This window comes from Haliotis rubra, unplaced genomic scaffold, assembly GCF_003918875.1.
Source record: "Haliotis rubra isolate DU_JTF1 unplaced genomic scaffold, ASM391887v1 Scf515, whole genome shotgun sequence".
Lineage (NCBI taxonomy): Eukaryota > Metazoa > Mollusca > Gastropoda > Lepetellida > Haliotidae > Haliotis > Haliotis rubra.
The window spans coordinates 773049-799976 of NW_025767208.1; the positions used below are offsets into that span (position 1 = coordinate 773049).

Below are 26928 nucleotides of genomic sequence, written 5' to 3' on the forward strand. Positions count from 1 at the left end.
CGTGCCATATACTTTTGTACAAGTTGGCCAAGTTGACTGTCTTTCATTCCTTCAATCTATCTGTCCATTTTCCTTTTAAGTGTATTTGTCATAATATAGTTGGGACATGTTGAGACAGCTGTTGGTTGTATGGAAGATCTGCTTCCGAGGCGGTTCCACGTCAAGCACCTGCAGACTATCATAGCTGCTGTGTTCATGGGAGTCGTGTGCCTTGCTGGTCTTGTGTTCACAACTCATGTAAGTGTGATGCTTGTACTGACGTTAAACATAAAATGTATGTCGCTTCGACTTCTTTCTTCATGGATACAATACAGTTCCCTAGAAACGAATTCACATTAAATTTTATTAAACGCATCCATCACACGTTTCTTTATAGTTACACATGTCTATTTATGGACATATGTAGTAAAAACCTTAAAATCGCGATATAAAAACATTCGTAGAAAAATTACACATTTGCATTTAGACAACAATCTAACATATTACCACACAAAAATATACTGGCTAACGTTCCGCATCGTAGTTCTATTATTGGAATAACATGGAGCAGTTAATCGTCTTCTTCAGCTGTTATTGCAGGCCTTTCTTTCTTGTACTAATATAGCTTTTGTGGACATACATTGTGTAACTGCGAGCTCACTTTGAAGTATTTTTCATAACATTTGTCCAGGACTACCATTATATATGTAATATGTTCGTGAACAACTATATTTTAGTGAGATTTAAGTGTAATCTCACGTTAGTGTTGATATCGAAACAAAATCGCTGGAATGTCATTCATTTACTTTGAAATATTCAAATAACCTATCGTATGAATAGAGACATGCGGTGCACGCCAGTGTTTGACTTGTATATGTATGTATTCCAGGGCGGAGTATACGTGTTTCAGTTGTTTGATTGGTATTTGGGTGCTGTGGCCTGCTACGTCATTGCTGTACTCGAGTGTGTAGCCGTTGGCTGGTGTTACGGTAGGGAAAGTTACAAAATGCGTTCTTATATATTTAACAGAACCACCAAAGCCCTTTCCATATTCATAAGTTCATCTTTGTTTTAACCTGGAGTGGATAGTACGATTCAGACCATTCACGAGCATGTGATAACGACTCGTTATCAAAGATGATATGGTGGGTGTATGCTGATCGACTGATACACATGTCACATGCGAAGGAAAGGCAGCAGGTAACCTCAGTGAACAGGAGAACAAGGCTTCACAACACGTGTTGCCATGAAACAGTGGTCACTAACATTTATCCTTGTGATGAATCGACGACCGATCTTCCGTATGATCATCGCTTTTTGCACAATGAACACCATGTCGTTATAATTCCTTCATAAAAAAAACATTCCAAGGATGGCACAAAAACGTAACTGGAGCAATCCTAGAAGGCGCGTATGACGACAAAATTTCTGTTCATGTTTTTCTGACACAAATTATCAAACTGTATTTGACAGGTGCCGAGCGTTTCTCTGCTGATGTGCAAATGATGATTGGAAAACGCCTACCTGTGATCTACAAAGTTGTTTGTTTCATCATCGTCCCTGCTCTCTTGATCGTAGGTCTCATTCTTTTCGTATCAATTCACACCATAAGAAATCCACATATAACACGGGGTTACAATTGGTCTGTCTCATCCCATGCTTGTCGTAAGAGCCCACTATTGGTGTGTGTGTGTGTGTGTGTGTGTTCCTCACTGACTTGTTCCACACATGTCATCGTATTCTTATTGTGTAGATCAGTGGTCACGCAGTTGATCACTGGATTTTCTTGACAGGACTGGATTATATACAGACCACCGCCACGTAGCTGGAATATTCCCTCGTTAAACAACAAACACACAAACATCACTTCAAATACATCTGGTCCACACAGGTAGCAAAAGTACTGTAAGTCCCCATGGACCTTAGTATGGTGATCTACCTTCAGTTGTTGGCGATCTATAGCCTGTTGTTATATTGTATTGTCCGAACAGCGCTATTAGTTTTAACTTAACATGCTAGTTTTCCCATCACGATAAGGCTGAAACATTGTAGATGTGACGTTAAATATTAACTCACTCACTCAAATACATATCTCACATTGGTCAGTACAAAAGTAACTGCTACGTGTACTGTCCCTTCATATTTGCATCACAGGAGGACAACCTGTTTGATTTTCCTTTGAATCTTTTGTCTTCCAAATAAATGATTATAGCTTCTAAGAATAGCATTCAAACTGAGTATATGGTCGATTCCAACGAAAGGTGTACACAGCATGTTTGGGCCCATAACATTTTAGCTTTACTACCTTCATTTATTTCAGGGTGCCTTTCACATCGGCACAAGTGAGACGATTCGGGCCACATATAATTTGACTTTTTTCTAATTAAAAATTAGGCTTATTGGAGACAAAAGCAGGCCATTTTTATTCATTTTGACTTTTCTTTTACAAATGTTTTGTTGAAAACATGCTGTGTGTTAAATACTAGTCAAACTGGATGAAGAAAAGTTTATTAATCTGATTGCCAAATATTTCATGAATAAATTCCCTGAAATGATTTTGTCTAGGGCTTAATTCGTAATTTTGGTCATTTGTTTTCAAATGGTACTTTATTGCGTTACCTACGAATACAGTTTTCAATGACACTGTCAATTTATGTAAATGCAACAGAAGGTTATGTTTTGCATTACTTTTTACAGCATTAATATGTAAAGTAGTCAAATGCAATGGCGTTACATAATATTTCTTACAGGTAATAATCTCATTTGGAAAAGAAAATCACGTTACCTTCAAATACCATTAAATATGTTGCTGTTTCCACAAATGAACACAGTAGTGAATGAGTGCAAAGGGCCACAATATATACGTGTGCTACATCTGAACATTTTCTGTGCTGTTTTTTACGAAGATATCACACAAAATAACCTGTATTCGTAAATCAATTTTAACTCCCAAATGTTACCTACAAGTACCAACAACTGATCACATTCAAATAGATTGGTCGAATGACAACACGTGACTTTTGTTCCATTTGGAAGTCATCATAGATGAGACCAGACAACATATTGGTGATTAGTAAGTGTGTTTTACATTTTTTGCAAGAATGTTATATAAATAAACACATGTCACAATAACATAGGATGCATATGACACTTGTTACAACTAGCCAACTATAAGTTTAGTGAGGTTTTAAGTCTTATTATTGTGAAAAAGGCCTCAGACTGCAAGTGGAATTGACACGGGGACTCAAAGACATGGTGTCCCGCTGGGATTTCCCCCGGTTGTGGCTCACGTCATTTGTAGACAACATGTATTCGTTGTTAACAAAATGAAATAGAGAACACAATACGCTGCTATAACATAATTCATACTGAAGACAATTATTGCAGATCATAAAACTGATTAGGTACGCAGTACTGCCTATTAATAGATTGAAATGGTTCCGTGGAATTCCAAATGGCTACATAACTGAGCGTTTAATAAAAATGTTCTATTCAGGGATGCACTGCAGTTCGTGGTTTAGACTTTATTATAGTGATATATAATGAATTCTTTTTGATTGAAATGTCAAAAAACAAGTTGATCTTGGTGATAAAAGTAAAGGTTTGCATGATATCACGGGATAAACGGTAGATTCGTAGGTAACATGTGTATTCGTTGGTAACATTCCGAATTTGTAGGTAGCATCAGTCAGTGTGTTTGAAGTTGTATGTCTTGTTCAGGGCTGTCACCGAGGCATTTGCAAACATTGGAGAATTGAGACTGTAGTAGATGTAAGTTGCAGGGGTTTAGTAATTTGAATTGTCAAAGGTATGTCTTATTCGTAGGTAACTCATTGTTGTAGTTAAAACTTTCTGTTAATGTCTGTCTAATAGCAATTGTCATTGCAAAATATGGGTAATTAAACCAGAGTTATAGTTCAGTAAGACGCATAGTGTATTGATTGTTTTAGTTACATGTTTATCTGTACATAAGTTTATATGGTATATGGTAATAGTCAAGTGTTTTGAACATTTGTGATGTGCTTTCTTTGAAAACAAATGTCAGTTGACACATTTGGTACATAAAATTTCAGATGTAATGATTTTAGTTCAGTTTCTATACTTTTCATCAACAGTTTACTCACTAGTGTAACTATAGCCACTTACTTCAGGCGACTGTTTTAAACTAAATTTTGCAAAATATTCCATACTTTTAAAGGTACTGTTTACACATGAACTGATGTATTGTAAAACAAATTCGTAACGTTGAAAAGATTATTGTCATGAGTTCAGTAAATGATAAAAATCAGTGAAAATTGGCGAATACTTCACAAGACTTTACACCAAAACGCAGCTGTTCACATGTACGATATTTGCGCATCCTTTTCAGCAATTTGATGCATGTTCCTCGTGCAATTCATCTGCATAAGGTTTGCAGTCGGTTCCCCAAAGTTAGTGGAGAAATCAATCTTCGATGTAGTGGAACACCTTTTCTGGATAGACAACTTATTTGTTGCAGTAGTAGTTCCGACGTTTCGATGTTGATCCTAACACCGTTATCATCATTTGCGTGATAACGGTGTTAGGATCCACACCGAAACGTCGCAACTACTACTGCAACAAATAAGTTGTCTATCAAGAAAAAGTGTCCCACTTCATTAGATAAACTTCTAAATGCCACTTAAGGAAGGAATTCTTCCATGTGACCATATATATATATATATATATATATACACACACACACACACACACACACACACACATAACATATAGTGAGTGTTTCTAGTGATGAGAAGTATATTTCCATCAGTTAAAATGACATTGCTACTTTCCGACATACACTGAGACAAAACAGAGAAAGCCTTAAACTGGTTGTAAACAATCTTCATTCACATGTCCTATGCATTTAGAAAACAATTTCCACACTGTTCGATGTTGTAATATACTAGCTATTATTTAGTTGGACATATTTAAACATTATGAAATACAAGGAATTACGTGATATTTGTTAACTACAAGTACATTTTTTTTATCTTCCACCCAAAATTAGTTATTGATGCATTTTCAATTTTTTTGTACTTACCGAAAGTTCCAACCGTTGTCTCTCAGATGAATAAGATAGATATGTAGTGATGATTTGTTTGTGAAAAGAACACAAAGTAGTGCTATCGCACTTACATCAAACTAAGGTACCAAAATGGTTCTATTTTCGTAAAGCTTGAGGTTATAAAACATGAAAGAAACCATGATATGACTTCAGAGTTTCTATAGTCATTAACATATTGTGCATGCAAAACAACAGTGAATTTGGATGTTAGGCAACATACAATCCATCTAATCACAGGATATACAACGTATGATGTTGGTATTTGTAGGTAATTTAGAAAATGAGCTTTCAACTTCACTGATCCACCAACTTGTCACTTTTAGAGATTAGTGATGGCAACTGATTTTCATAAGAGGCAAATATGTTGACTTTACATTGGTAAAAAGAATTACAAGGTGCAAGCAATTCTATTTTGGATACCTTGTACCCAGCTGTGTACACTTGTCGTTGGAATCGATCATATACGCCAACAAGTAATGTTTTTCAGCCGTATGTGTGTGTACTTCTGAGTATATACTTGAGAATGTTGTTCGGAACTAAAATATATCATTGCAGATAGCTTTGGTTTTGACGTTGGCTTCATACAAGCCTCCAAGATACGGAGAATACGACTACCCCACGTCGGCCATCGTCTTCGGATGGTTCATTGCTTTTGTGTCCGTAGTTCCTGTTCCAGTCTACATGATCATACAAATACTCAAGATGGAAGGACCCCTGGCACAGGTAGAAACAGTTCAAACTTTAAATATGTTGTATGGAAGCAACTGAAACCTCACAAGTCATAAGAACTTTTTTCATGTGCTTGGTCTAGTGTTAACTCAGGTCTGAGAAATTTATTGCTTTTCGTAAGGTGTGAATGAAATAAATGTAGTGGCCAGCCTTTGTGACTTGGGAATATATTGCGTGTATATCGTAGGATGTCGTACCTTTTACACATTTTCACGACGCTTGAAAAGGTTGCGGAAATTATGAAAAGCAGTTGAATTAACCAGGATTTCACAATGCAAAGATGTATTATGAAGACATGAAGCTTAGAGAGATAACATCTTCGTTATTTCCGGATTACTTCTTGTCCTGTCATAGAATCAGACACTTGGTGCATGGGAAGACGTAGAACTGAAATGTCGTTATAAACTATTAAAAACGTCCTCATACATAAAAGTATCACGTCTTCATGTTATTCCGGTCCCTAGTATGGTGATTTTCAGTTGCTGGTGATCTACAGCCCTTTTTTATATTGTATTGTTGTTTATAGTGATATCTTTTTATGATAGCGTGCTAGTTTTAAGTAAAGAGCTGTGGTCCTCTAGTAGTTTTACTGTCCTTCGATGACAGGTATTTTATATTCTAAATTAATGATTTTAATGTTAGATAAATTAAATTGTTTTCGTCACGATATGGCTGAAATAGTGCCGATGTGACGTTAAATATTAACTCACTCACTCCCTCTTCATGTTTTTCCAACTTGAAAATGCCGTTAAGCCGTTCGGACATTATGGTATGAAGAGTACAGCGCTATTGACAGGTGGCATGTCTCACTTGCCCATCTTGAACATATTTTATACACAAATTACCTATATGCTAATTGTCCTGTAATATGCTTTTATGTGATGCAACGTTATCACTTGATCTCTCTGGTTTCTTGAGAAACGTTTGACGCTGCACCCAGCAATATTCAAGCCACATGGCGATCTTGAGAAAGGTAATTGCTAGCTCAGAAATATCACGGTAAAAGGTGCATACATGTACACACACGTTTAGTATTTCCGTCGCTATTGCCGTGAACATGGCTCCTGTACAATTCCACCCAGGACGAATTTGCGAAAAAACTAAAGCTAGTATAACGTTACATTTCAAGAATGTGGTATCGGTAAAGCGTCATATTTGTATGTGGTCCCTCTTGTTTATCCAATGTCCTAATATTTGAGGTGTTACCTTTGGTTGTGTGTGCATCTGATGTTTCAGCGTATTAAAGCTTCCGTGATGCCCGCGCATGAGTGGCTGAGATCAAGACGACAACATGGACTGGACGACAAACAAGAGTCGATATCTGCGAAGGATAACTTCCTGTTTATGATCGGGCGATAATTACACCCACCACGCTCTATCGGGGACAGCTGTTTCGTATCTGTGTATGCGTGGTCGCCATGCTTAGCACGTTTATGGTTATTGACGAAAGGAAGACATAGTGATGAGTGGATGGCCGTGAATCTTGGCATGAATGTAAGTGAGTAGGTTAATATTTAAAGTCACATCGGCAATATTTCAGTTATATCGTGACTCAATATAGGTAATAATTTTAGAATAAATAAAGGCTATTGAATGCCAACAGCTGAAGGTAGATCACCAAACTAGGGACCATAGAATACCGATTAGAAGCTGAATACTGATTAACTGTAACTATGTGTTGCCACCTTGCTTTTGTTAGTTGCACACTGTACTTGTACATGTGCTGACACATTGCTGATTGTTAGTAATGGCTGGAAGTGGTGAATGGGTGGTTACTTGTCTTGAAATTTTGCATGTTGGAATGCCATTAGTTACGTGATGTAAGAAGACGATAACATACATAATAATAATGAATTGTTAGTGCTGAAATAACGGGTTACTAATCATTTTTATGTCAGTTACCTGTATACCACTCTGAAGCTCCAGTTTTAGATTAATTGTATGATTGCTATTGTCATTATTCATGTGTAGCGGGCGTTTGTTGTTTTTTTCTCCTGTCCAGTTACCTGGCGAAAACGACTTTTTCGTGTATGCAATGTAGTAAGGTCCATATCTGTTTTCAAACAATATGCCAACAGAAAACATTTAAACACCAACTTTCTAAACTGCACGTTGGCAAACACACTCGTATTATTACTTTCGACTTAATTAGCGACAGTGCTTCTTTTATTGAGATGTAAATCTTGCTGAAAACTAAAACTGTTTTAACATTTGATGTACTCTTCGAATAATAAGAACTTATCGTTATATGTTTGATTAGTATATTCATATCGATTATGTTTGTTTGTTTTATCCTCAAGAGTCAAATATAGCTAGCTTTATTTCTTGTGTTACGTTCCCATTAATTAACGTATCGAGAGCAAAGTAAATATATTATATGTTTTTAATTCTTAATCTTGTTAGTTTTAAACAAATCACCATGAACACATTTATGCTCTTATTCTCTCTAACACCTGCCACAAATATACTATTCACCATTAACTGTTTACTTTCATGTGTGCATGAAATGGAAACTTCTTTCCGGTAAAATATAATCAGCTGATATATCAAATATAAAGTGTACGCCAATATATTTCAAATTCTGTTTCAGTGTTCATTCCGCCACATATGTTTTGTTGTGGTATTTGTGCAAGTTGTTCATAGTCTGTTAATTTCTAATAAATATTCTTGCGTCGCCTTTCATTAACTTTTGTAATTTTTATATGATCCTTAAATGCATGGCGTATGACTGTTTTGTCCATATCTACGTTGTTACGAATTGATTCCAAGTTGAAACGAAAAAGCTCACGGGGAATCAGTCAGTAAGATAATTACGTGTCAAACTAACAGACAATAAAGAAATGTACTGCAACTAATGACTGTATTCTATAATTAAGGAAGTATACAAATATATACAAATCACTACAAAGGTACCAATCGAGCAGTACAAATTTAAATACAAATACAATACAAGAACATTGATTGTAGCTATAAATACAACAATTGTAATATTCACATCTCAGCAACAGTAGTCCTACTAAAAAGTCACATCTAGGCATAGAGTTTCCAGGGTATGATCGTCACATGCAGTCCTGGTCTGCCTGTGGCTTCAGATACCATCTGATGCAGATGATTTAGGAATACAGGTCTCTTCAAAGGCATCAGTAGAGCAGTACACATTTATAGGTAATACAATACAAGAATTGATTGTAGCAATAAATACAACAGAGGTAATTTTAACATCTCAGCAACAGCAGTCCAACTTGGAAGGAAGAACTAGGCATAGAGTTTCCAGGGTATTATCGTCACATGCAATCCTGGGCTTCCTGTGGCTTCAGATAGCATCTGAGTCAGATGATTTAGGAATAAGTTCCTTGTAGACTTTTCCAGATCACTCTATCAATGTACAGCAGATGATACATTGTTACCATTGTTGCCACAACATGTAACACTGCCCCATAACAATGTTTTGTGAAAAATGTGTATCAGCAAAGAAGATATTTTGAAAAAACTTCCAGATCGGTTGCATGCTTCGATATACAATTGTGACAGATACTCGGCATATCCCAGAGTGATACATTATGCTTAGGAGCAACATCATATACTGCAGAGTTTAAACAAATATATAATAACTAGAATGCAGAACGTACATAGTCATGTCACGAGGTTGTGTTAGGAATCGCAACATAAAAGCGTTTTAGCAAGCTCCTTATGCTCACCTGTATATATACCAAGACAAAATTTCCAGCAAAATGAAACACAGACAGGTCTGTAATATTGAATTAGATATTGAATGAAGACAGGGTTACAATAAATGACCGTACAGATTTCCAATACAATACAATTGAGTCACAAATCTAAAATATTGGGTCACAAATCTAAAATATTAACTTACCAAAGTCTTGATATTCCTGGTAAACAGATGTGCTGATTGAAGATTGTTAACAGCTGTTGAATTATCAATGTAGACGAGTGGTAGGTCTCTTGAGTGGTGAAACGTCGATGTTAGCAAACAGATGAGCGTAAATCCAAAGCAGTAGTAGTCCCCTCATACATCTCAACAACCATCCCTTATACACCTATGATATTAGACTTTTCTAGCAGAAGCCATACCACGTCGGAATCATGTAGAAATTACTCTGAACTTCCACCATTCGTGACCAACTCGTGTTATTCCGGAGAAGCCGAATAGCGACTCGTGCCCCTCTGGAAAGATTTCATATTGGCGTATGAACATCGGAACTACTTTAAATAAGTAACATATGTTATATTTGGGTAGCTGAGCGGTCTAGGCGTCTGACTTTGTGTGCTCGCGATTAGGTGCCTGACTCTGAGGGTGCGAGTTCGAATCCCGGATGGTGCTCAACTAAAAAAAAAGTACTAGAATTTCTACTTTACTAAGAAAGTGTAATGCCAAATAGAACATATGTTACATTTCACCACTTTCTAAATGGCATTGTGTAATCATACTTTAAACAGAAAAGATAACTATGTTCCTTTTGTTCATTCCAATGGTATTTAATATCACCGAAGAACTCGTACATTGTATTTATCAAATATCATACAACCGAAAGACGAAAAAAATTTGTTAAACGCATATTCTAACCTGTTCACCTTATATTTCCAAATGTATATTATTAATATTATATATATTATAAATAGGGTTTAAGAATCACAAATGGGATTTGTTTGACTGAATAAGCAATTATATAATATATAATGATATAACCTTCAGCTACAATATTTTCCAAAACAGAAACTCAAAATAACTTTCAAATATTTCTCAAACTGAACTTTAGTGTAACCTTGCTGCCATACGACTGGTGGAATTTTAGAATGGATACGCTGAACAAAATATTAATGACCCTGGAAAAGGGTCCATGGCATTATTCTTAATAAAAACTTCACGTGAGGCAACACAATTCTTCATGATTTCTTAAACAATAACATAATGACATAAGTATTGAAGTACTTGGGATTGTTTTTATCAATGCACTGCTTTGTCTGGTTTGATACGATTCTTGGCAGGTTTATACATGTACGAGTCTTCTTGTAAGTCACGGAAAGAGGAGAGTAGTTACGAATGAAAGCAAACAAAGGGCAGGTAACTCCCAAGCTCACACTCAACAGGTGAAAATACATAGCCGAAGTTCAAGGTGTGAGTTAAAATTCACACTCAGCGCTTTACACTTTTGTGACCCATAACAACTAACACAGGACCAAAAGCCGGATAGTAAACTATTGAAATAAACGTAAATACAGTAGGAAATACATGACATGACCGGATTTACGTATGTTTTCAGTTTTTTCGTGTGTCCATCATCTGGTCACCTACCGTCGGATGAGTGGGTTCCTTGTTGGCCACAGGATTGTGTACTGTACACTAGGGGTTGTGACAACACTGAAAGAGCCTGCAAGTAATGTAAGCTCCAAGGTTTGTACACACGGTCACAAGTGGGGATCGATCCTGACACCTTTCGCTTACTAGCGCGGGGCCTCAGACAGCTCGCCCACCATGCCATTTGTTTATAACATTTGTCTGGTTGACATTTGAGCTTGAGTGGTAAGTATGGTGACAGGAAAATCCATTAACACAGGATAACTAGCACACATGTGGAAACAGTTATCATTTTATCATTCTTGATACCAGAGAATTACTCAGAATATGTGGAATGTAATAATATTTTGGGGGAATTGCTTTTGGCTTAGAGTGAAATTGTAAAATACCATTTCCTACCTTGAGAAAGGTTTGAGAGCATACGGCTTAAAATGCATGTGTCTGGAGTGTTTACCTCCCATTGACAGCGATCAGTTGGTGATTGATATAGAAGCTTAAATGAAATGGGAATTATACAAACAGGGAACTTGAAACGTAAATTATTATCTCTTTGAAATTAATGTTTTTGAATTTGTCAATCCAAGCAGGACCTCTTATTCAGTTCCATGAGAAAAAGGAATAAGATCAGAATGCGAGCACAACTGGTGCCTACGTCCTGAATAAATGTCTTAGCCCCAAATGTTACATAGTTGCTGCCAGTAACTGACAGAGTTTGGTTTCCGCCGCTTTTAGCAATATTCCAGCAACATCACGGCGGGGGACACCAGAGATGGGCTTCACACATTGTACCCCTGTGGGGATTCGAACCCGGGTCTTCGGCGTGACGAGCCAACGCTTTAACCTCTAGGCTACCCCACGGCCCCCTGCTGTCAATGAGGAAATGTCACATATAATTTCCCAAGTAAACATATTGAACCTCTGGAGATAGATTCAAAATTTATAGCTTTATCTAAATTCACTGCATTTTTAAAAGCTTCATGGATCAAGCTAAAGGAGTGGAGATTTCGTCAATGGGTCATGTAATACAGTAGTGTTAAAAGTTTTAAATACATCTTTGAAAAGATATGCTGTCTGAGTCAAGTGAATCATTTGAGCTTGTCCATGGAGCACATATATCATAAAAACTCAGGTACCTCCTGGGAATATATAGAGGTGCCTCCCATGTATTGAAGATTGTCGTTATTATTTCAGATAAGTATTTACGTTTTGGCACAATGATTCCTCGAATAACATATGTGGCCTCTGTTAATATTCCACCTTTACCAGGTTCCTGGATCAAACAATAAACATAGCTATGTTTACATACATTCGTTATTTCAGAGGGTGCAACGGCATACTTTTCGCGTAGGTAACGAGATTTTAGATGACAGTTGGCCATGATAGAATGGAATTATTCCAATTATTTTGAGTTTCCTCTCTTACTGTTTCTACATCATGTACTCCCAATGTTTATATTTTGCGGATATATTCTAATTATAAAACTGACACAGGTTGTTATCAGAAATGGACAAATCACGTGGACGCTGCGATGGCTGAGTGGGTTAGACGGCTGAGTGTGTGGGTTCCAACCCAACTACATTACTAGGATCTGTACTTTACTGATAGAGAGTAATCCCAAATATAACATGAGCTACGATTGATTTTGGTTCATAAAACATATGCTCAAGATGTAGTCGGAATCGTACAATGGATCATGCTTTCAGCAAACGTTTTACACAGTTATGGAAAGGTACATTGTATTTGTGGGTTGATCATCAACAAGAAAACATATGATTGCCATGCTGAACTTCATATTTTACACATTATTACGAACACAATCACTAAAATAATCAATTTTATGTTATAAAATCATTAACGTTTCAGTTCTCTGGGCTTCATGGTTTTAAAATAGAGTTTCTAAAGGATTAAAAGTTTGCAATTTTACCCATATTTAAATGAAATGATTTAAATTATATTGTGAGGAACACGTGATATTCCCATAGCATTGCTACACGTGAATTAAATGTTCAAAAATTCTGATTCCTATATCTCGGAAATTGTTTTAGAATATCTTTTTGAAATAGCATAACCTCTTTTCTGGATCGCAATGAAAAATTCCCGAAGGGTCAGTCTCAGTCATTCTTTCAACCATTCTGAAAACACAACAGTGTTTAAGCTTCGCATGTAGAGTACAAGCCTCGTTTAATATTTTTGGACATCGGTGTTAGAAATAACTAAAACTAGGTACTGGTAATTATATCCAAGAATGAATAAGCAATATCAATATCACCAATGTTTATGTAGAATGAACTAAAAAAAAGTACCAATGCTTCATTTACAAACATACAATGCAGGTGCATCCTACTGCTGGTACTTATGGTTACAAAATGTTATCACCTTCAAAGAAAATGAACGCTTAAGAATACAGTGCAGCACCACTTACACAATAGTCAAGTCTGGGTAGGGATGCAAATGTAGTGAGCATGTTTTTACGCCGCCTTTAGCAATGTTCACAAAAAAACATTACGATGGCGGACACTGGAAATGTTTTTGGTGTGACGAGCAGACACTTTAACCACTAGGTTATACCACCGCAAGCTTAAGGTTGTTGATGGAGACCTGGGGAATTCAACGCATTCACATTCAAGCAGGCTTGTACATTAGTAGATGTACACTACATGGTGTATCAAACAATTATGACATAAATGTATTAAACAACAGATCGATAAATCAACGGGATGATTCGACTGTAATGACACAACGGTACGACGCATGTCTTTTATTAATTTTGTCACTCAAATTAGCATCATGACGTCACAGCTGACCTAATATCTCTATGACTTGACATTGCAGGTGCGCTTGAATGCCAATTAAGGACTTTCTTTCGGAAATGAAAACTGCAGGTGCTGGGAGATCCGAAAGCTTGCCATTTACAGTTAATGGAACTGAGAGCTTATAAAAGAAGTAAAAACAAAAGAAAAAGAAACAAACAAAAACAACAAAATATAACTTAGAGGATTACAGATTGTATATACTAAAAACTTCATACCACTTGATTTGATTATATCAGGACCCGTTCACTAGAACGGATTCGTTTACTACTCCTATGTTCGCATGCTTTGTTATAGCTTCATCATGAATAAGTTCACAGAAGTATGATAATTAATCTGCACATTAGAGTGAGAAAACTAAAATCCGGAATCATGTTCAACATCTGTTTGTGGGTATTTGCGTATGAGATATCAACGATAACAATTGAGCAACACACCTTAAAGTGTATTTTGCAAATGAAAGTATTATCAATTACCAGTTTTGCGTGTAGCACATTAATTACGTATAGCATACTATATTTTGACTGGCTAAAAATATTTTAAAGTTTGTTGTTATCACCCGCCGCGCGTTTAGCGCTAAGCGGGGGATATAGTATTAGACTCCGTCCGTACGAATTGGAATATCTTAAGAACCGTTCACTAGATTCTTTTCATATTTGGTACCTAGATTTATCACAGTATAAGAAAGGTCACAAGGGGACTTTAACGTTTTACCTCCATCTTAAGCTATCTCAATTTTCAAGGTCATGGCGACACTTTGAAGATTTCAGCATGTTAACCTGCATGTTAAGCTATCTCAAGAACCACTCTCTGGATTTTCTTCATATTGTGTCAAAGCTTTACCCAGGGAAGGCACAGGGCTCAGTCAATTTTGGTGACCTTCACATAATTTTCAAGGTCATGGCGACACTTTTATTATTTCATTATGTTAAATTGCATGTTAAGATAGTCAGCAAGATACCGCAAAATATATTCCCTGAATTTTCTTCATATTTGACACCAAGCTTCATCTAGGGAAGGCAAAGGGCCCAGTCAATTTTGGTGACCTTCACGTAATTTTCAGGGTCACGACGACACTCTGAAGATTTCAGCATGTTAACCTGAATTGTCTGCAAGATATTTCAAGAACGGTTCACAGGATTTTCTTCATAGTCTTTCAAGACTTCCCTTGAATGTTTTTTCAATAAGCAATTTCTTTAGTACTATTTTTGCATATTTCATACACTATGACATTCATGTCAAGGTGAAAGTCAGTCTTGAAAATATGTGTGTGTTTGAACAACTAAAGAGCAAGATATCAAGAGAGGTTGACTGTTCCTGTTTTTGTTGACATATAACTTCATCTTAAACATTCATTTCTTTTATAAGTTTGATTTGATAATTTGCGGCGGGGGATTATGTCACCTTAGTGACAATGCTTGTTCAATTAACATTTAATGGAATTTATTTAGTGTGAGTGTTATACATATGCTTGATATATGAAGACAAGAATGAACGTTGCAGTCACCAATGTCACCAATTCGGTAATGGATTGTTCCATACCCATTTCGGAAAGTATTTAACCTCTGCAGCTTCCGAGGTACATGTTTGTAAGGTAAACAGATTATTTGCTGATTAAACCATTAACTCCTTCAAATAAGTATGTCAGACCAGTCTCCAGTCAGATAAATACAAATTGATTGTTCTTTTTGGACGTAGGCGATCGGCCAAAGGTAGAGGATAGAGTTACAAAAGCAACAGTGAGTGAGTGAGTTTAGTTTTACGCCACACTCAGCAATATTCCAGCTATATGGCGGCGGTCTGTAAATAATCAAGTCTGGACCAGACAATCCAGTGATCAAAAGCATGAGCATCGATCTGCGCAATTGGGAACCGATGACATGTGTCAACCAAGTCAGCGAGCCTGACTACCCGATCCCGTTAGTCGCCTCTTACGACAAGCATGGGTTACTAAAGGTTCATGCTAACCCGGACCTTCACGGGTCAAAAGCAACAACACATCGTTATGGTAAGTTTCTTAGCTTTAATAACATGATATATTGACATGGAAAGAAAGCTTGTCTACAGAGAAGGATATTGTATAAGAATTTCCTGTCAATACTGCCAATGGTAAAAAAGATAATATTATTCTAAAGGAATAGTTTGGGGATTGGAAGTTTGGGGTTGTATAATCGCTTAGTTTGACGTAGGTTGAGGTAAGGTGAAATAGGTTAGCATTCAAATAAACACTTGATTTGCCTAAGGGACACTTGGTGCAAACACTAGTAGATAGTGATTTATACACAAATGCTCATGATATGGTTATGACTGGCCTTTAGTAGCAAATTCCTATAAAATACGTTAAAATATGAATAACGTGTACAGTCGTGTTAGATAATATTTACTGTGAATACACAATGCCATTTTGAAAGAGGTCCAATGTAACATTTGTTGTATTTGGGATTACACTTTCCCAGTGAATTACAGAATCCAGGACTTTTATTAGGTTGAGTCCTATCCGGGATTCGAACACTCACTCTCAGAGGCAAATAATCGCCAGTTACTAAAGCCACAGTGGCTGAGTGGGTTAGGTGGCTGGCTTTGTGTGCTGTCGATTCGGCGGCTGACTCTGAGAGTGAGGGTTCGAATCCCAGATTACACATTTGTGAATTACATTATTTTATTAAAGTAGTCCGTGTTAATCTGACCTAACGTCATCACCATGGAACACCAACTGCCGTTTAATGTCTATTATCTCAAACGGTGTGAAAGAATACGCATTCTTTCCACAAGTTACACAAGAATGTGAGCACAGCTGTTCAGTTTACAATGAATATATAATATTCCCTCACACTGCACTGTATACATTTTCTGGTAGATACATTCATCTGCAATATGAACGATCAGGAAAATGATACGTGTTTATCGGAACTTGTCCGGGGGAAGAAGGTAAGTCAAGTCTATTCTATAAAAAGGTAACTTGATGTCATTCTTTTAAATAATTTCATTGAAGTAACATGGTAAACAATTGTGTCTACAGTTTTCTGTTAATGTTGAGATATCTCTCGATAGGTCGGAAAATATAAAGATATAAATTGCCCATACAATTGCAGTGTATTATGATGATATATTGCACATAAACGAGTATAGTTTTTGAAATATTTAAACAATATCACATCGGATAATAGCAGAAATGGGCCCCACACATTGTATACCTGAGGGGATCCAACCCGAGTCTTCGTTGGAATGGGTGAACGTTATAACCGTTATAGCCAATCATTTGAAGGTCAGGCATGAACCTACCTGATTTGAAATCTTGTAAACTACTGAATTCAGACTATATCACTATACCGCACTGTACCAGATCCGATGACAACAAGCCATGACCGCATTTTAAGGACAGGCTATTTTGGATTGTGGTGTAGCTAACTTCACTGTCAATCCGGAAACCACATCCATGTATTACAGGTGGATCATTCGAGTCAAGAAGAGCTGAATGTAAGGAAGCCACAATGGTCCAACCAGTTCCAGGGTATGATTGCAGTTCTTGGATTCTCCGTGGGTCTTAGTAACCTCTGGAGGTTTCCTTATGTCTGTCAAAAGAACGGGGGAGGTAGGTGTGCGTGTTTAATGCAGTCTTACGCTATTATGAATTAAACAGTTGATATGTACGATTCTATCTAGCAGGTATAAAATTGCGAAATATATTTTATGTCGTGGTATCAAGGCATAATATCAAATATGTATTTATTTTTTTTAAATATATAAATGTTTTGCCAAAGATTATGACATAATGCTTCTCTCGCGATTTTATACAGCTACTTATTATATGGAACTTACCAGTTGAACCAATGTTTCTTTAAAGGGGCGTTCCTGATTCCCTACGTCATCTCAACAGCTGTGTTGGCAATCCCGCTCTTCATCCTGGAGGTTGCTCTTGGTCAGTTTTCCGCTAAAGGACCCATTAAGATTTGGTCAATATGTCCACTCATGAAAGGTAATAACATACCTCATGTACATGACACTATTCTATTACAAGAAGCGCCCACATGACAGTACAAGATAGCCATTATAACATGAGATGGGTTGTAGGTTCACATTTTTAATTCCTACAATTTGGAACATTTCCAAAATAAAAGACCTTTTGTGTTGCACACGTTAGGTGTTGCCGATGCCTTGATATCGTGGGGTAGGCTATCCCATCTACTCGCTCCTGCTTTCTGCTATTTGCATGGTATCTCTGTGGGGGTAAACATATTTATAATTTCTAGGCACTGTATTATTATTGTTACATATGCATATCGGATCATTGTGATTTGCATGGTATCTCTGTGGGGGTAAACATATTTATAATTTCTAGGCACTGTATTATTATTGTTACATATGCATATCGGATCATTGTGATTTCGACCTGTCCAGGGCTTGGCATTTGCGAACTGGTAATCAGCTGTATCGCTGTCCCTTACTACAGCATAATGTTTGCCTGGGCCCTGTACTACACTTACAGCTCCTTCTCCGCCGTCCTGCCCTGGACCACCTGTGGCAACCCCTGGAACACGCCACATTGTGTAGTTGCCCTTCACACTGGACTAAATAGTTCAGTATATGCTCCAATGGAACCAACACAAGCCAGCAATATCCCAGAATGTACAACTGCAAACACAGATGTAGGATATGCAGAAACTAATGAAACTTCTAATGCCATTGTTCATACATCAGTGGAAGAGTTCTGGCAGTGAGTATAATTTTTTTCATATGATATATTCCTTAATTTTGCAAAGTAATAATTTAGAAATACATGTCCTTAACTATTTTCATCACAGGAGGTAGCCAATGTTTATGTTATTTATGTTTCAACAGTACATCAAATACAAAGAGATTACTACACGAGTGTAAGATGCCATTTCTTTTATTATGAGTTGTTTCAAAAAGTATCTGATTTGGTATTAAAGCAAGTTTGATCCTGTTTGCAACAATGTGTCGAAAATGGTATAGGTCAGATGAATCTGTTTCTTACATGTCCTGAACTACCACCATTTAAACCTTCGTGCATATTTTGCCCATTGTCAATAAAATCAACCTAACCTGTGTAACTGAGGCACATTTGTACAGTCTACAGAATGGCCATGCTACATTTGTTGGAATGCTATGACTCACTATGTGTCATTACTTCCCCAGGAACAAGGCTCTTGGCGTTTCGTCAGGGATAGATGACCTTGGCGCCATCCAACCCCATATCGCCATCTGCTGGTTCATCACATGTGTTGTTGTTTTTCTGTGCGTCGTCAAGGGAATCAAATCACTTGGAAAGGTGGCATTTATGTTTGCTGTTGATCACTAATATAACACTGAAATATATAAATAGATTTTATTTTTCTTATCTGGATTACATACATGCTACGTGATGCAGTGACCATGTTGCGGTTTCACTAACACAAAATTGCAATTTTGAGTACAATCTCTTCTAAAGTCTAGGGCACCAGAAACGTTTGTCTCGAACGATCTTCATTGATGGTGATGATTGATCGGAATTCCGTTCCAGTGAAACACATCTACTGGCAAAAGCATCATGATAATTGATTTACAAAACATCGCTGATGCAGATATGTATAATATATATCAACAGGTGGTGTACGTGACAGCGTTGATGCCATACATCCTGCTGCTGGTGTTGCTGGTGATGTCGTGCATGATGCCGGGTGCTGTGGATGGGATTATGGTGTACCTTACTCTAGACTTCACTCATCTTCAGCATCCTCAGGTATCTAACCAGTATTAACGTTCATAGATGACAATATTACCCATCATGTATCTCAGCAAGAACACGAGATGTTAAGTTGTTCGAAATTCTGATTGCCGTAAACAGTTCAACCACTGCACCTATTTCACGTCTTACCATATGAAGGATATTCACTCAGTATCTGTACTAGATGATTTCAATGATTTGACTCATTGACCAACGATCTTGAAATAGTGGAATATTTATGGTAATGAATACACCGTTTGGTATTTCTTACCTTAGTTGATCTTAAGCAAACTCGAAATGTATAAACTGTGCTATTTCTGAAAAGGTATCTTTTGATATCGTCTAGTTTGTTTCTACTCAGACGACTACACCTTGTAAAAATGTCACAAAAGACATTTATCAAAACCTGCGCGCTGACAATAGAAATAGCACAGTTTAAGTGGAGAAAATGCATTTCGAGTTTGCTTAAGATCAACTAAGGTAAGAAATACCAAACGGTGTATTCATTACCATGTCACAAAAGACATTTATCAAAACCTGCGCGCTGACAATACACCTTCTGCATAAAAAGTGAGGAAAAAACATAGAGAACCAAGAGATTTATATTACTGTTCCTTTTAAGATTATTTTATTTACACAAATTGTTGAATAAAGAAATAGAATTGCTTGAAAAATGTAAAAAAAATATGCTACTGACAAGTCGTCATGTAGGCACAACTGATCTTTGTGCCTCCTTTTCCTCAGAATCTATCAATCATACATCCGTAGAAGGGGCAGTTATAAGACTTGAAATCAACCTCCTTTTTTCCCGTCAATTTCTGCAAACCATAATGCATTTGTAACATGTGTAGGATATGCACAAGCCGTTCTTTTATTACATCTATGATGTCGTGAAAGGTCAAGACTGTCTGGTGAAAGAGTTGGCTGTTAGATCAATATTTGTTGATTGCTTCCAGTATTTACACAGATTGCTTACAGTGAACACATTGCATCCTTAGAAACATATTATGTATATATGTGCAGGTGTGGTTGGAGGCTGCCCTTCAAGTGTTCGTCTCCCTTGGTCCAGCTTGGGGTACCCTTATTGTCATGGCAAGCCACAATTCATTTCACTCGAATCTCATAAGGTACGTTTAATGTTCAATCATTACATTCAGTTAAAAAGAATGAAATCATCATGAAAAACGCATCAAAAGCTTTTACTATCTCACACCGTGTTACTTCAGTTAATTTCTTCAGTACACCATGGACCCATGAAGATAAAAGCTTTTACTATCTCACACCGTGTTACTTCAGCTAATTTCTTCAGTACACCATGGACCCATGAAGATCCGGGGTAGAACAGGTCTTCAGCAACCATGCTTCCCACAAAAGGCGAATATGCTTGTTGTAAGAGGCGACGAACGGGATCGGGTGGTCAGGCTCGCTGACTTGGTTGACACATGTCATCGATTCCCAATTGCGCAGATCAATGCTCATGCCGTTGTTCACTGGATTGTCTGGTCCAGACTCGATTATTTACAAGCCGCCGCCATATAGCTGGAATATTGCTTAGTGCCGCGTAAAACTAAACTCGCTCACTCAGTACACCATGATTCAGAACACCACATTGTCCGCTTGTTCTGCTTAAGCACCAGAGACCGTAAAGATTGGATCTTTGGATGTGGATTCTTGTTCCAAATAGACCCTGATGTACATGATGCTTGTCATAGAGTCAGCTATGTGGGTTTAGGCAGTTAGGCTCTATCATGCGTAGATAGCTCATAGTGGTATAGCTGATATATTTACTTTCAACAGTAATTTGTACTTTCATATACAGGAATGCAATCACTGTGGCCGTCATTGGCGAGTTGACGAGTGTGTTTGCTGGCTTTGTTGTGTTCGCAACAGTTGGCTTCCTGGCTCATAGTCTACAGCAGCTTGTTGCTGACGTAGTAACTTTAGGTAAGGCAAGAGTTGTTTAATACATGTATATATTTTACTGCTGGTCTGGATCAGGCACGTTATGTGGTCTTTTCAAACTGCTAAGACTACAAACACTAATTTATATTTAATATTGTTACAGTAGAAGCGCTGTGTGTAGTTTTGATTTGCAGTGTCGAACCGTTGTGAGTTGAAAGGCTATTACAGCCAATAGTCATGTGAACACTTGATACCCGTGCATGTATGTCATCGGTTGAACAGTGCGACAGAATATAAATACCTGTTTGATAACACCTTCTGTCATCACTTATTCAAAGTAACTCATAACCCATGCCTATGACACAGTCAGACTCGTAAACAGACTATTCATATTATCACGAAACTGTTTTCTCTCGCGACTCCAGGTCCTGGCATTGGCTTCATCATCTACCCAGAAGCTGTTGCACTACTTCCGCTTCCTCAGCTGTGGTCTGTCTTCTTCTTCACGACCATGATGATGATGGCGGTTGACTCAATGGTAAAGTAAATAAAAACTGATTTTCAAAAAAACAATATGCAATCACAAACCTGTTGTACAACGATTCTAAACATAGTTTTAATAATAAGTAACAAAACGAAGATTTGAAGGATGCCTATCGACCAACGTTTATAGTGTTAAAACGTGAAACAGATAAATTGTTTTGGCACAAGATGAAAAACGTGAAGAGACGATAATAACATCTTTGAGCAGTGGACGTCTTTATGACTGCTGTGGAGGCAAGTGTCAAGGGCCAAGGGGGAAGTGTACAGGGCACAGTGTATCACGTGTGACTTACTATATCATAAAGTACATTTTGTGGCTGTTGTTTTCTCTTACTGCCATTGAATTCATATTTTGTCGAAGCATGTTTCGTGTAAATAGTTCGGACATGTCGAGACAGCTCTCTGTTGTATGGAAGATATACTCCCACAGCGGTTTCAACTCAGGCATCAGCAGACGATCATGGCTTCCGTGTTTGTGGTAGCTGTCTTCATTGTTGGTCTTGTGTTGACAACTCATGTAAGTAACTGTATGAAATAAAAAACAAGTTTGACGAAAGTGTAACCTATAGATAGATAAACCGTCCAGTGTATACGGTAACGGACAAAAGGTGTCTAATCCGAACTGCATTAAAATCCGGACAAATGAGTCGGTCCCAGGCCAGTCCGTAATAGACAGATTCCACTGTACTCAATAAGCCTATACGCACCCTCCATTGTATGACACCGATTATGTCGTGAGTGTGGCTTGTTATACTATTGTGATAATACAAAGTGTCTGAGAAATGATGTGCATATCCGGACCCACAGGTGGCACCTGTAATTGACACATGCAACGGCTAGTCAACTAGTAGACCCCTGATGTAACTGATTTGTTTACAACTTTGTAAACCTGACTATATGTCAAATTAAGGGCTTTACACATTCTATAATAAACATGGTCATAACTGACGAGAGGTTTCCCCCCTTTGTTTCTCCAGTATGAAATACTGGAATAAATTTGAAATTAATTGTTCTGCAGAGATGTCAAGTCGCATGTTGCCAGTTCAATGCTCATACACGAAATGAAACTTCTATGGGTGAACAAGATTATCTATGCGATTGGAACTACTACCAGAGTTCCATCTTTTTCACATGTAGATGTTAAAAAAACCACTTTTTACAATCATTTATGTCATTTAATTAATTGAGGCTATATGAATAATTAAAGTCTGTATTTCAAAACTACAGTTTGTACTTAGAATATTTACAAATGTTGTTAAAACGTCAAAATTTCCACCTGTGAAGACACCCCTCAAGCGCATTTTTTCATCTGAGCTTTAATATCCAACTAGGTAGAGTCGTACATGTATCATATATGTGTTTTTATCTTGTGTCAAATTCATCATATTGATATTGAAGCCAAAAAGCATTTTCCAAGCATTTCTGGCTTTACTTTAGTCCAACTGGTAGTCCTTTAGTCACACACTTTGAAAGAATAAGGGGACATTTATATTATAATGTTACATATATACACAAACAACACACATTTTAATGAGCGATAAAGCACTAAAACTACATAAAGCACTGAAAGTCAGGGATGTTTTAGTTATCACTTTTTAAAAATATTGTACTTACCAGTACTAAAAGACAACACATGATGATATTCATTGATATTGTCAGATTAACTCAGCCTCCCCACAGCATGCATCTACTGGATCGGAATCGTCGTCATCTCTTCCTCTATTCCTGCAACCTGTCCAACCTGAACATAAACAAACATCGAGGGTACAGCAACCCATGCCCCCCTCGTGACCAGTGAACAACGTATTTATCCTACCGAACACCTCAATGTTAATTTTAAATTGTTTGAAGCACGGGTATAAATCTTTTTGTAGCCATCGCTAGATGTGCCTGACAAGAAAAACAGATTTAGAGTTATTTCCCTTCCATCGACTTGCATTCGCAAAACATCGGTAATTTCCGTACATCATACGTGATTCAAAGTTATTCGAGATAAAGAATTACTACCACGAAGTACCAATTGAGTTGCCATTGAGACCGGGGTACATTGAAATGTTACTCGCTTGTAAGCGGGGTACATTGAAAATAATAGAAGAGCACTCAGCCAATCAGAAAGCGACATTTATGTGTGAGGTAAGATAATTCTCTATACACTCTCTTCCGTGCTGGAGGCGCAGCACCAAAGTCCAACTGGACAATCTCCAGACGGTCTGGCTTCTCTATTATCGTCAAAATAACGGTCAGGCGATGCATGTTCGGGTGTCGGCTTGATAGGCTGGTATTCAATCGGTGTTGAACCCTTCCAGGCAGTTGTCTGTTCTTGGACCGAAGGTGTCATGATGATTCCACATGGACAGTGGAAATAGGGAGTCATTGTGCACCCAGGTCGTCACTATGTTATCGTTGAATGAAACAGCTGCAAGCACATCGGGACAGGAGGCAAGGCAGATGCCCGTCGAATCTATTTCTCCACTTCAGGGTCTTCACGGTAGCTCTCTTTCCAAGGGCTTGTCCCTTCTGTCATTTCGCCTGGGCAAAGGGAAAAAAATACTGTCACTTCTGCAGATGGGAATTCCAATTGGACAGCTCTGATGGCAGCCATCTCGAATTCTGCCTGGATCTTGGATGGGGCACGTGGACGATTCACGATGCGTTGGACGTGTGTCTTGAGGAGACTCTTGCATGGATGAGTTTAAGCTGATCGGGCTGATCTATTATTACTGTAGGGGTGAGCCTTCTCCACCCTCACTCAAGTGTTTGACAACTGGTGTGTCTGACAAATGAGGTATCATCCTCAACTACTCATGATAGTGTGAGTGAGTTGAGTTTTATGCCGCTTTCAGCAATATCACGGAGGGGGACACAAGAAATCAAACATTGTGCAAATGTGAGGAATCGAATCCGGGTCTTCGGCGCGAAGGGCGAACGCTTTAACCACTAGCCTACCCCACCGCCCCACTCATGATAGAAAACACAGGCTACACGTCAAGATAGGGAACTGCATCAGATATAATTTATATGTCTTATATGTCAAATTTTGAAATGTCCACATATCTTCCACAGAATATTTTAAAAGCTTTACTTAGGCCTTGGATGTTTAAAGCTAGGGCCTTTGCATGTCACTTCCTTCACCTCTTGGTAGTTCGTTGGTTGGTTGGATGGATGTGTTTGGATTTGATTATATGATGGTTCTGGACTCATTTGAACAGGAATGGATTGATATTTAATTCAGTCTTGTGAAAATCTCTAATATTTTAGATATGTAATAATTTAGATGTATGCAGGTGCCTCTCGCAGTCAAAGATCTACAGGCATAGTCAATAAAACGATTAAATGTTTCCAGTTATCCAAGTAAGCGAGCGAGCAAGTTTTACGCCGTTTTAGCGGTATTCCAGCAATATCACGGCGGGGCACACCAGAAATAGGCTTCACACATTGTATGTTCGACACAACAGTGTTTTGCTGCACTTCACTTCGAGATGATTGCAGAGTTAATCATTTGAAGGGAGCACTACCAGTGATTTGTACGTCAATATGTGCAATCTGTTCCAGGGCGGAGTCTACATTTTCCAGTTGGTTGACTGGTATGTCGGGGCAGTGGCAAGTTATGTTATTGCTGTTCTAGAGTGTCTGGCTGTTGGCTGGTGTTACGGTAAAGACATTTACAACATTTGCTATTCTGTATAAGAAATACAATTCATGGAACGAATCGGTTTAATGTGGCATTCAACATTTTAATATCCATTTCTGTATTATTATCAACATCAAGTATTATATTTATAACACGAGTTCTATCAAGTGACACACGACCGTTTGTAAAACCAAATCTTAGTAGATAAGTGCAGTAGGGTTAGGTTGATCGGCACAACAAAGGTCAAGGCACGATTACTTTGGTCAAACGAAACACATGTTATATGTGGGATTACACTTTCTCCGTAAAGTACAGATTCCAGTACTTTAAATGGGTTGCGTCCCACCCGGGATTCGAACCCACACTCTTAGAGTCAGTTAACCACTTTCTAAATGGCATCGTATATTCATAGCTTCCGACCGTGGGAGCCGTGCAAATTTGTACTTATCAGAGGGGTGCACAAAGTCTAGACTACCAGTTGATCGACTTACAACTTCCGCTGGCTGAGTGGGTTAGACGGCTTACTTGTCTGCTGGCTATTCGATGCCTGACTCTGAGGGCGTGGGTCCGAATCCCGGATGGGACTCAACCCAATTGAAGTACTAGAATCTGTACCTTACAAGGAAAATGTAATCCAAATTATAGCAAGTGTTACAGATGCCTTGTTAGGTACACAAGGACAAATTGCATGACGTTGCATTTTATGTTTATAAATGTTATCTTTGTATCGTTTACTTGGGGTGTCGTCTTTAGTAGATGTAACCTTTCATGGATGTATTTCACAGGTGCTGAGCGTTTCTCAGCTGATGTGGAAATGATGACTGGGAAACGTCTTCCTGTAATCTACAAAGTGTCCTGTTTCATCATTACCCCTGTTGTAATGGCTGTAGGTGGTTTGATCTTACACATTTCATAATGTATAGTAGAACACACATAGGGCATTGCGTCACCGCGTGGCATTGTAGATAATACTACTTCCAGCTGACATTTCAATATGCTTAAATTGTAAACAAATGAGTGAATTTAGAACCGCATTTGTCAGTGTTACTGTTATAACACGGCGTGTCGTTTTGGGATGAATGTCCGACGTGATGCTGGTCTCGTTTCGAACAACGATTTGAACCCATGATCATAGTTCTCTGGCGTGCCCAAGGGACACAACTCTGCACAGTGAATTGCATTGAGTTATTATCTCTTCAATGACAT

The 26928-nt window shown here is 37.9% G+C and overlaps 3 protein-coding genes and 1 long non-coding RNA gene across 4 annotated transcripts in view; all 4 read left to right on the forward strand.

Moving 5' to 3' along the window:
- The window catches only part of LOC124292363, a 63629-nt gene extending 62737 nt beyond the window's left edge, over positions 1–892 (forward strand). The window contains exons 3-4 of the long non-coding RNA XR_006902430.1: positions 100–237; positions 869–892. This is a non-coding gene — a long non-coding RNA (uncharacterized LOC124292363). The remainder of the gene's footprint in view (positions 1–99; positions 238–868) is intronic.
- LOC124292361 (sodium- and chloride-dependent glycine transporter 1-like) lies at positions 891–7153 on the forward strand. Its single transcript, XM_046729452.1, has 4 exons — positions 891–968; positions 1453–1553; positions 5621–5788; positions 7031–7153. Exons 2-4 carry the CDS (start codon positions 1482–1484, stop codon positions 7151–7153), a joined length of 363 nt encoding a protein of 120 aa, XP_046585408.1. The 5' UTR covers positions 891–968; positions 1453–1481.
- Positions 7154–18402: 11249 nt separating this feature from the next.
- Positions 18403–19362, forward strand: LOC124292353 (sodium- and chloride-dependent betaine transporter-like). The gene is made up of 2 exons (XM_046729446.1): positions 18403–18635; positions 19079–19362. The coding sequence occupies exons 1-2, from the start codon at positions 18514–18516 to the stop codon at positions 19239–19241; spliced, it is 285 nt and encodes a 94-aa protein (XP_046585402.1). The 5' UTR covers positions 18403–18513; the 3' UTR covers positions 19242–19362.
- Positions 19363–22241: 2879 nt separating this feature from the next.
- LOC124292362 (sodium- and chloride-dependent betaine transporter-like) lies at positions 22242–26638 on the forward strand. The gene is made up of 3 exons (XM_046729453.1): positions 22242–22608; positions 25644–25743; positions 26508–26638. Exons 1-3 carry the CDS (start codon positions 22501–22503, stop codon positions 26636–26638), a joined length of 339 nt encoding a protein of 112 aa, XP_046585409.1. The 5' UTR covers positions 22242–22500.
- The last annotated feature ends 290 nt before the right edge of the window (positions 26639–26928 follow it).